The following is a 12,160-nucleotide window of genomic DNA, read 5'->3' on the forward strand; positions in this document are numbered from 1 at the left end:
CCGCATCTGCTTCTCTCTCTCTCTCTCTCACCCGACGCCAATCTCCTCCTCCTCCTCGAATCCTCCCCGCCGATCGGCCCTCCTCCGCCGCACCTCGCCGCCGGCAACCCCCCCGCGGCTTCCCTCCGGCCACCCACCATCACGCGCGCGCGTCTCCGTCCAGCACGCGCGCCCGGGCAGCGGCTCTTCCCAGCGGCGCAACCGCCACCGGCACCGCCGATCTCGGGTGAGTCCTCCTCCCGCTCCCCCGCGCCTGCGGGCCGCCTCCCCCTCGCCCCCGCATTCGGAATCCCGCCGATCGGTTTTCCCGCGGTTCAGTTGGTAGGGATTGGGGTTGACAGTTAGAATCGTGCAGAGATTGCGTGCGCCCGTTTTGAGGGGAAGCGGCGGAGTCTCCGCGTTGGGTAGCACGAACGGGTGATCACCGGCGGGCCGACGGGCGAGCACCGTCCATTTCCTCTGCTTCCGTTCAATACCAAAGTGTGCAATCGGATGGATAGCAATTGCTCTGCTTTTGGTTAGGTTTTGCTCAGTGCATAAACACACTTGTGGTTACTCCAAGTGCCAGTTGACATTACTGCCGGGCTTCATTGTATTTTATTTACTGTTGTTGCCTAGAACCGAATCCCTTGATGGTGGTAAGTAGTATATGGAAGCAAGTAAATGTGGGGAGGCATCAGTTATTTCCAGATTTAATCCCCTCCCAACTAGTAAGGGGTTTGTTAAAGCACTGTGTGATCCATGCCGGTGTCCGTTCAGCAATTCAGTCGTGACTTAATTGCTGGTGTTTCCGCCCTCTGATCATCATGACTTGATTGTTTCTGAATGTGAACAAGATCCCATTTTAGGTGGTAGCTGCCATAAGGGATATGGCATGAGATACGGCAAGTTTAGTTTTAGGTGGTGTTTCCCGCCTATCTCCATTTTAATATCCAGCCATTTCAGTGTAATAATCTGCATCTGCGTGTGGTTCCCCCTTTGTTTATCTTATTATGTGATTGACTGTGAATGTGTATGTATGCTATTTTGGATAGTAGCAGCTGCCGTACGTCATTAAGAAAAATAAAGGTTAGGATTTTCTGCTTATAACGCCACTTGATCATAGTAGATGTAATTAGTTGTGCATAAAGAACTTATGTTTTGACAACAGTTATTTAGTGTTTTGCTCAGTTCAAGGATGTCATGAAATTATCTTAAATCCATGAAAAAGATCGTGAGAAGACTGAAGGCCTCAAATTTTGTAGTGCTAGTACTGCATTTGGTCCTTTGTAGCTTTTGCTGCCACTAGGAGATAACGGATAGCTTGGCGCGTAGTAAAAAATTACTGAAGTTATGATGCCCTTAATTGTTTCTGAATGTGAACGAGATGCCATTTTAGTGTGTGGAAGTAAGTAAATGAGGGGAGGTAGGCTTGCTGTGTTAATTCCAGATTTAACCCCCTGCGAACTTTAAAACACCATGTGATCCATGTCAGTGTCGATTTAGTTATTCAATCGTGATGATACGCCTTGCCGTTCCCCTCCTGATTATCTGACTTGATTGTTTCTGAATGTGAACGATATGCCATAGGTGGTAGCTGCCATAAGAGATGTGACATGAGATATATGGTAAGTTTAGTATTAAAAAGACGAGATTTCCCGCCTATCTCCACGCTATTATCCAACCATTATAGTGTAATAATCTGCGTCGGTGTGGTTTCCCCTTTGATTACCTGACTTAACTGGTTGTGAATGTGAATGTGAATGTATGCTATTTTAGGTAGGAGCCTCCGTAGGTCATTAAGAAAAAATAATGAGGCAGATTTGCTGATTATAGCGCCACTTGATCATATAGATGTAATTAATTGTGCATGAAGAATTTATGTTTCGACAACAGTTATTTAGTGTTTTGCTTAGTTCAGGGATATCATAAAAAGACCTTCAATCCAAGAGAAAGATCATGAGAGGGCTGAAGACATCAAATTTTGAACTACCAGTACTTCATTTAGTCCTTCTCTGCAGCTTTTGGTATCACTAGGAGATAAAGTATATCTTGGCTCATGGTAAAAAAATTGCTGAAGTTACCATGCTCTTATGCTGGCTTATAAGCTGCTATGATTCATCATATTGAAAATCATACAGATGTTATTTCAACATAAACAAAATGAAGCTAAAACACTTACTTTTTACTGTTAATAAAGTCACTGTGATTAATTTTGCATAGTTTACTGCAGCCTGCACTAGATATATGCATATGGTTGTTCATTTTGACTAGATATAATACTTTTTACATTGTTTATTTTGATTATAGTACTTTGCTAGATATGGCTGGCTTTGCCTTTTCTTATCTGAAGTCTATCTTCTCAAGTTTCTTGTGCTAAAGAGATTGATCTTTTATGTTGTTTGAATCAAAGCTGTTTTTTTTACTGAGAAGGTATCAAACAGAACATGTGAACTAGATTCTGCCTGGATTTTCTTGTGTTATTTTTGGCTTTTGATTACCGTCTAAACAATGTGATTGTAATACGATTGTGCATTCGTTTAATAATATGATATTCGATTGTACTCTCTCTATTGATTTCAGCCGCCTGCAGGTTCCAAATCATTTTTTGGTCCGGTTCTTTTGGTAGCTTTTTTGGACTTCTAGAATAAGCTGCCTCCTTCTAGAATAAGCTGCCTCCTACCCAGCTTATTCTAGAAGCCCAACCAATAATATTTTTTTAGAAGCCTACTAGTCAAGCCTTAATTAGTAGGCTTCTAAAAAATATATTTGGTTGGGCTTCTAGTATAGGCTTCTACTAGGGGGCAGCTTATTCCAGCTTGTTCTGCAAGCCTGCAAAAGAACTGGCCCGAAATGTTTTGCCAGTAATAAGCCTAATAGTATATATGTTTTTTTACACTACAGTGGTTTCATACTGCCATACTCTACGTGCGAGTTCTTTGTGTGATTATCATTTGTAGCTACTGACAATGTATGGTAAAAAAGTCAACTCTACAAGTTTGATTTTAATTTGTAACATCTTATTGAAACTGCATATAATTTGAAAGATAGTTCATCATTATATGTGGAATTAACTAATGCGCCGTCGTTTCAAAGGGTAGTCCAATGGGGGATATTCATGCATTGCCTTTTCAGTTAACTTGTTTTCTGTTATCACGTTGAACATATTATTCATCTTTAAATGAACTGATAAGTAAATTTGCAACAAGCATTAAAACATGAATGTCTGGAATATTAGTTTGAAACGATGTCATGATTCAAGAAGAGTTTTTGTCTGATGCTGGTTAGAGTTTTCATGGTTATAGCGAGATTCTTATATTCTTAACTGTTTTTCCCCTGGCTCCTGATACTTCGAATCTTAACTGTTTTTCTCCTGGCTCCTGAACTGCTTATTCACTGTATGTCATTGTTCTACATTTTAAACTTTACTTTACCACCTGAAGCATTTCCTCCTTTTTATATTATTGTTGGTCAACTCTGATGCACCATGTCTGGAAATTATTTTTCCACTAACCATTGTCGGACTAGTACCTAAGGCCGCATTAAGTATACTGGAAATTATCAAGCATGCACATCTACATGAGAAGCAAATGTGCATTTACATGTTTGACCCACATGAAAATGAATCTTCTCATGTAAACATTGACCAGCAATATTCTTCCATATCTGTAACATGGGGAGACCCTGATGTGCATCAGGGTCCATTTTTTTTTTACATATAGTCCTGTCCATCAGGTAGGCCGAACGTGTGCATCAGGGTCCAATTTTATAATTACCGCCATAGTCCTGTGCATCAGGTAGGCCGAACGATTGGGCAGCAGGGTCATTTCTTCATCCCATGTTTGCAGCTTACAAGGACTAAATTCCAAAACCCACTCTTGCCTGGTGCCTCCCCATCCCTAGTCCTCAGCCTGATGCGGTTACACTTCACTCATAGTGCCGGACTCCCTCTGCTCCCATGGACGGTCTTGCCCTTTCCCCAATTTCTCCCCAATCCAGGCATGCAGCTAAACTCCTGGCATCATTACTCTCGTGGCAACATGATGAGCTCAGCAGTGACCAGAGCATGCGGCGCCCCTTGGTCGCTGCCTCCTGCTTGCTGCCTTCCTCTGAACTTCTGAAATCCAAGTCAGTTGCCCCTGCCAGCCACCCATCCAGGCCTCTCAACCCTGATTCCGCAAGTCGCCAAAGCCTTGGTTGTAGTTCTTTCTCCATCAGTAATCTGTCATATGGGACAAAGAAAAATCGTGGGCATTGGAGTACTTGGTTAATTTGTTAATGGTTAGGGTTGCTACAAGTCCCAATTCACTAGTTGTCTAATGGGGCATTGGTGCATTGTAGTGTTAGTTTGTGAGACTGCATTCAGTTAGTCCGTTATTCATGTCTTAAGTGGTTGAGTATTTTATGGCTTTGAAAGACATAATGTTCTAGAAGGTAATGTGCATACATTAAGCTACTTAATTGCTTTATTTTGGTCTTCGACCATTCTACTATATTCTGCTTGCCACTTTTAAGTTAATGATGTACTTTACAAAATCGTGGACATTGGTTACTTGATGATGTACTTGAAAAGGCACACCATCTTTTCCATATAATTTTGTCCTTTGTTTCACCATTATATTTATCACTTTGGTTGCCATTTGATTTTGTTAATACATTGTCTTTAATAATTCCATGAAATACACCATTATTCAATAAATCAGTACATTGTTTGAAAATTTTAAGCCATAGAGAAGTGGTGCAGATCAGGGTAGGTTTAGCTCTAGATCTGCCCTGCCCATGATTGCATGTTCATATAGTTGCATTTCTGTATATGGAAATTATTAGTTGTAGATCTAGCTTTTATTTGTTATCGATATTGTATGTTTATTGTCACGATAGTATTGCCTGTGAGTTTAGTCTCCATTTTAAACCATGGATTGTTCAGTCTGATTTGATTTGAAAGTTAGTTTTAGTTCTGATGGTTTGTTTCCTTAGTTTGCTACATAGGTCAAACATCTCGATATTTTTCTTCTTTCAACAGTAGAGAACTAAGTCAAGCTTTGTACAAGTAATGCTAGTTTGCGACAAAAATATCTAGTTCTTGATTGGTTTTTTCTTAAACAGAACTTTTCCCATAATTCTCTCTTGAGGAAAATTGCTAAATCATGGTAGCATGTGTTAAAGCTATTGCTCTGCTAGAGGGCAGATTCTTCCTTTGGCTTGCTCTCGAGCATCGCTGCCGGACAGCTGATAGGTTTGAGCACCACAGCCATCTCACAAGCGCTGGAGTGAGCCGGGCATCTATTCATGAGCTGCCCATGGGGCTTGGCAGCTCTGGCTGCTCGTCCTACAGTGGTCTGGGCCATGTTTGCAGCACTGCATCGATGGATGACTCCCTAGTGGACTGTCACCTGGTTGATAGAAAGGCACAAGCAAATCCCAGAGAAAAACCAGGAGTTCGAGTACCACTGGTGCAGTGGTGCTACATGTATGGTCAATGGCGGAAGCAGGGTCTAGCAAGAAACAGCAGGTTGTTCCAAAATGTAGTAGATGGTATGAAAATAGAGGTGGAGCGGTGGAGAGAGGGCTACCACCCCAGGTTGTACGAGCTGAGCCTCCATGTGGAGCAGGGTCTAGTATATGTGTTATGTGTTGCTCCTTTTTGCGTGCTAACACCGTGGTCACTTGTTGCCCTGTTTCTCTTGTGCCTATTGTGTTTCTTAATGAAAAGGTTTGTAAATACGTTTTGTGTTCTTTACTACAATCACTTTGTCTGGAATTTGGTAAAACTAAACCATGCAATCGATGTATTAAATGCTATTTTAGTCTATCACCTTTTAATGCTTAAAGATTTGCTGCATACTGTTGCAATGTATATGTTCCTTTCGAACAACTATTAAAATGTTGTTCTATGTAGCCATCCAGCAACGTCATTTTTTTTTTTTCAAAAATAAAGCCCCAATCAAAGTGCCTTCAGTTTTATGAACCTGCGACAAACTAGAGACAAAAGTGTGAATTCTGAGCCATGAACATTACATCACTGAACTGTCACCTTGAAGTGTTATTCTTTTCCTGCCATTATTTGAACATTTGGTTTTTTCTCCAAATTATCTTTTGTGGTCCATGTTCATCTTATTGATGGAAAACATTTCATGTGTTGCAGGTTTCGTCAACATTGATAACTGATAGGTATAATGTAGAAAAGTGTTGGAGGAGTCATGCCATCTAGCGACAAGCAATTAGCATTCTCGGTGAAAACAGCAGCATCGCGTGAGCTGCTAAACAAAGGTACAAACATCGTAAATATGTCTCAAGGCACTTCTCTGCCGCCAAAGGATAAAGGTGCTGCTGAAGAACCTTTGAAGGCTGTGGGCACAAAACGGCTGCATACTGATGCTCCTTCAAGCCCCGTTTATCATAATGTTTATGTACGGCGAAAGGTGGAAACCGAACATAATAAAGTGAACTCGTCTCCGGAGATGAAGGTTATTGGCAAGGACAAAACAAAGCAGCAGGAGGGACAGCGAAATGTGGAAACTGAACATAGTAAAGTGAGTTGTTCTCAAGAGTTGAAGGGTAGTGGAAGTGCGAAAACAAAAGGGCAGGAGATACAGAAAATGGAAACTGAACATAGTAGAGTGAACCCTTCTCAAGAGTTGAAGGGTAGTGGAAGCGAGAAAACAGAGGAGCAGGAGGAACAGAAAGTGAAAACTGAACATAGTAAAGTGAGCTCTTCTAAAGAGTTGAAGGGTAGTGGAAGCGAGAAAACAAAGGAGCAGGAGGAACAGAAAATGAAAACTGAACATAGTAAAGTGAGCTCTTCGAAAGAGTTGAAGGGTAATGGAGGAGAAAAAATAGAAGAGCAAGAGGATCAGCAAATGGTGCAATGTGATCAAGTCAGTAAGCCAGAAGTGGCACCTCCTATTGCTGAATCTGGAATAAAAGAGCAGGATGAACAGCAAACGGTGCAAGTGAATAAGCCGGAAGTGGCACCTCCTATTTCTGAATCTGGAATAAAAGAGCAGGATGAACAGAAAACGGTGCAACATGATGAAGTCAATAAGCCAGAAGTGGCACCTTCTAATGCTGAATCTGGAATAAAAGGGCAGGATGGACAGCAAATGATGCAACATGATCAGGTCAATAAGTCAGAAATGGCACCTATTCCTGAATCTGGAATAAAAGATCAGGATGGACAGCAAATGATGCAACATGATCAGGTCAATAAGTCAGAAATGGCACCTATTCCTGAATCTGGAATAAAAGATCAGGATGAACAGCAAATGATGCAACATGATGAGGTTGATAAGCCAGAAACCGGAATAAAAGAGCAGGAGGAACAGCAAACTGTACAACATGATCAGATCAATAAGCCAGAAGTGGCACCTCCTATCTCTGAATCTTGCATAGAAGAGCAGGAGAAACGGCAAACTGTACAACCAGATCAAGTCAATAAGTCAGAAGTGGCAGCTCCTGTTGCTGAACTTAGGATAACAGAGCAGGAGGAACCGCAATTGGTACAACCATATCAGGTCAATAAGCCAGAAGTGGCACCTCCTGTTGCTGAACCTAGGATAACAGAGCAGGAGGAACCGCAAATGGTACAACACGATCAGGTCAATAAGCCAGAAGTGGCACCTACTATTGCTGAATCTGTAGATCTAGTCTCATCTGAAATGTCTGAATCTGGAGGGCTAGAGCCATCTAAATCTCCTGAAGAAACACATGCAGAAACTGTACCAAAGATAGATGAGCTGCCGATTGCTTCTGCTAACGAGCCCCCGGTCACTCCTAGCACCACCGTTCAAGGTGATATCCATAGACCAGGCAACCAAAACCCGTACTGGAGTGAGAGATATGATCGATTACAGACATATTTGGAGAACTGTGATCGGTCACCCCAGGAGGGTTATATGCGAAGTAAGAAATTTTGGGCGGCAACAATAGTTATTTATAAACTGATTTTTCTCACGGGGTATTGACTTCTTCCTCCCAATTACAGTGCTTAGGTCACTCTCAGCAGCCGGTCGAAGCATGCATGCGATTGAGCTGGAGAAAAGGGCAATACACCTCCTAGTGGAGGAAGGTGATACTTCACTTGCCTTATTTTGCTTTCGTATCGTTCTTGAAGCTTATATTTCAGCCGTCATATTGGACTGTCTTATCATGTTGCATATTTATGCTGCAAAATCTCAGTAGCTTGATATTGTGGAAAACATTATTGGTACGGGTAGCATCTGAGGCACGGTATCTCTATTTGAGTGCAATGTGCCCACTATATTGCATGACGGCTGGAACACCTCATCATGGCCTGTACTATGCACGAAAGAAAACAACTCTGAAGTTAATTACAGTATTAGTGTGTCAGCCGTATATGGTGTCAGCATTCCAAGCAAGTGTAGGTATTTGAGATCCATAATTGGAACACCGAGCTGATGACCCAATCACTCTGCCTGAATATGTTTCAACATCGATAAACCTATGTTTTAATGTTGTTTCCTGCCGTCTCAGCGCTACGAGTCCTGACTGATATTAATTGTTTGAATCCGTGTGTCATGCATTTGCCATGTAAAATCACATATTTTTCATTATGGCCCAATTCGTCAAGCATTTATCGGACCGACATGTTACCAACATCAGTTCTTGTATATATATTTGTTTCAAGAACTTACATCCTGCATGCACTAACACCGTATCACGCAGGTAAAGAGCTGCAACGGATGAAGGCTTTGAATGTTTTGGGGAAAGTTTCTCCGAACGGCCCTCCGAAGCAGGATCCCTTGCAGCGGCCGTGCCAGAAATGAGACAGGTTGAAGATATCTCTGTAGAGCCAAAAATATATGCATCATGTATACATTGCAGAAAGGACATGTTCTGCTTAGCACTTTTCTTCTCAGGGTTTTCCTTTTTCTTTTGTTTTTACCTATACTCGGCGCTGTGCTGTGGGTATGTTGTTATATAGTGTAATTATAAGAGTTAACTTGTTTGGTTAAACCTGCCAGGCTTAATGCCCAAGCCTACTAACTGTTTATACCCATGCGTGCCTTTTTATTTATTCTTCTTTTGTATACTCTTTTCTTTGAGCTATTTGTTTCATTCTTTTGTTATATTGCACTTGTGCAGATAGTTTATTTAGTGAAAAAAGACATGAAGGTGACAGCACTAGTAGAAAAAGGGCGTTTAGTTCCGGTTCATAAGGGCCTTTAGTCCCGGTTCTGGAACCGGCACTAAATGGTCATTACTAAAGCCTCCCCCTTTAGTCCCGGTTTTTACACGAACCGGGACTAAAGGCTCTCCACGTGGCCGCTGCCTGGAGGTCCACCTTTAGTCCCGGTTGGTAACACCAACCGGTACTAAATGAAATTTTATGTTTTTTTAAAAAAAATGAATTTTTTTTTGGAATATTTTTTTTTGTTTTCAAATTTCTGAATTATTTTAACCTCTCATCTCTAATCATCCCTCATCACTACTCAATTTAACCTCTAATCACCCCCATCATCTAACTTTCCGGACGGTCACCCATCCTCTCACTACTCCAGCCTAAGCACGCTTAACTTTCGGGTTCTATTCTCCCACATTTCCAAGCCTGCACTTGTTGTTTTCCTGACAATAGTAAGATGTCAATCCTATTAACCTCAGGAATTTAGCTTGAGCATGAAGTCATACATTTCACTGTTTGAGTTTGAAACTATTGTTCTAAAAAATAACACTAATATTTAGTAACACTAATATTTCTTGAAAAATTAGTTTGACCATTCTTTGACCACAGTTTGACCATAGTTTGACCAAAATTCAAAAAAACTGAAATAATTATTTAGTAACACTAATATTTTTGAATAATTATTTAGTAACACTAATACTTCTTGAATAAATAGTTTGACCATAGTTTGACCAGATTTAACAAAACTTTAAAAAAACCTGAAATTTGATGAATTTTTTTGCCTCAAGATCTTAAAAGCCTCGTAACTTTTTTTCTGTTAGATTTTTGATGATTTTGAAAATGTTTAATAGGGTTCCCTTGGTTAAATTCGGATATAACTTTTCGAGTAGATGATTTTTCATATAAAAAACTTTTTCATCCGAGTTAGTATGCAAAAGTTATGCCCATTTTACAAATTCCAGAGAGATTTTGCAAATAAAGTTGAAATTCATATTTGCAAATTTTCCCAACAACTAGACCACATATCACATGGGAAACTTATTTTCTTTTATTTTTTTGACATTTCCATCATTTTCTTTTATTTATTTTTTTAAACTGAAAAGGCGATCCACACGGGGGGTAGAGTTTGAAAATGGGACCTTTAGTACCGGTTCGTGCCATGAACCGGTACTAATGCCTCAAACCCCATTAGTACCGGCTGGTGGCTCGAACCGGGACTAAAAGTCTAACCTTTAGTACCGGTTGGTGCTACGAACCGGTACTAATGGGCATCACACCCTTTAGTCCCGGTTCGTGGCACCAACCGGGACTAAAAGGTCCAGACGAACCGGGACAAATGGCCCACGTGGCCCGGCCGCCCCCCTGGGCTCACGAACCGGGACTAATGCCCCCATGGGTCCCGGTTCTAGACTGAACCGGGACTAATGGGCTAACCTGGCCTGGACCAAAGCCCTCTTTTCTACTAGTGCAGTTTTGTCTGGTTTACTATGTCACTTTCATTTCTTGATAAAAATTTTAGCATATGTTGCCCGAACAAAAGCCAGCGCAAACTCAGGTGGTGACTGTTGGAAATATGCCCTAGAGGCAATAATAAATTGGTTATTATTATTATTATATTTCCTTGTTCATGATAATCATTTATTATCCATGCTATAATTGTATTGATAGGAAACTCAGATACATGTGTGGGTACATAGACAACACCATGTCCCTAGTAAGCCTCTAGTTGACTAGCTCGTTGATCAATAGATGGTTACGGTTTCCTGACCATGGACATTGGATGTCGTTGATAACGGGATCACATCATTAGGAGAATGATGTGATGGACAAGACTCAATCCTAAGCCTAGTACAAAGATCGTGTAGTTCGTATGCTAGAGCTTTTCTAATGTCAAGTATCATTTCCTTAGACCATGAGATTGTGCAACTCCCGGATACCGTAGGAATGCTTTGGGTGTACCAAACGTCACAACGTAACTGGGCGGCTATAAAGGTGCACTACGGGTATCTCTGAAAGTGTCTGTTGGGTTGGCACGAATCGAGACTGAGATTTGTCACTCCGTGTGACGGAGAGGTATCTCTAGGCCCTCTTGGTAGGACATCATCATAATGTGCACAATGTGGTGACATGGCAAAATGCAGGCTTGACATGCAGGGGCCGAGCTACAGAGTGGGCCGCGGCCCATCCTGGGATTTTGGATCTACTTATATACCTATGAACGGCCCACCCTAGGATTTTGGATCTACTTATACCTACGAATTTTTAACCGGGCCAGAGAAAAACAATCGGCCCAATCAAACTTACAAGAGAGTTACTGTGTTATTTTTACCTTATCAGACCGTGATGGCATGTACTATTGCACTGTGTTATTTTTACCTTACCAGACCGCAGGCAGTGTGTGTAATTCTCATGTATGTGCTGCAGGGCTTGGGGACGTCGGCGATAGGCTCCACCTTCTACCATTGCTGCTACCGCACAAGGATGTGGGTAGAGCACGGGCCATCGAGGCCCTGCTGGACGACTTGAGCCTCCGAGGTGTCAGGCATGGTGGTGTGGGAGACGAGAGAACTCATCTGGACTGTGAGAGCGCCGCCAGACAGCCATGAGTCCAACCAGAACGTCATAGTTCGCCTGTTCCGGATGGAGACACTGGAGACCGCCCTGTACATAGGCATATGTTTGGCTAGGGAGGTCCAGTGCGGTCCGGGGAGCGACGACGTCTCCGCTGTGCTCAGTAGTGAGTGCCCGAGCTCTGCCCAAACCCAGCGAGCCCACGACACCTCCTGGCGCGAGTGTAGACGATGAAGGAGCTTCATCAGGAGGCACCGGTTCTGGACTGGAAGAGCATGCACCCCTAGCCCTCCCTCCTCCTTGGGATGAACCACGCGGTCCCATGCAACGAGGCACTGGGCTCCCGATGCTCTGTCTGCTCCGCACAAGAGGAAGGAGCGACACAGGGTGTCAATTTCCCGGAGGACAGAAGGCGGGATCTCCATCGCCGCCATGGCATATGCGAGGAGCGCGTCCAACATGGCGTTT

At 42.4% G+C, this 12,160-nt stretch overlaps 1 protein-coding gene across 1 annotated transcript; it reads left to right on the forward strand.

Annotated features, from left to right (window-relative positions):
* Nucleotides 1-17: 17 nt before the first annotated feature.
* LOC123172040 (golgin subfamily A member 6-like protein 22) lies at nucleotides 18-8,992 on the forward strand. Its single transcript, XM_044589084.1, has 4 exons — nucleotides 18-226; nucleotides 6,125-7,881; nucleotides 7,964-8,047; nucleotides 8,665-8,992. The coding sequence occupies exons 2-4, from the start codon at nucleotides 6,180-6,182 to the stop codon at nucleotides 8,763-8,765; spliced, it is 1,887 nt and encodes a 628-aa protein (XP_044445019.1). The 5' UTR covers nucleotides 18-226; nucleotides 6,125-6,179; the 3' UTR covers nucleotides 8,766-8,992.
* The last annotated feature ends 3,168 nt before the right edge of the window (nucleotides 8,993-12,160 follow it).

The sequence above is a fragment of the Triticum aestivum genome, unplaced genomic scaffold, assembly GCF_018294505.1.
Source record: "Triticum aestivum cultivar Chinese Spring unplaced genomic scaffold, IWGSC CS RefSeq v2.1 scaffold2B_scf_652, whole genome shotgun sequence".
NCBI lineage: Eukaryota > Viridiplantae > Streptophyta > Magnoliopsida > Poales > Poaceae > Triticum > Triticum aestivum.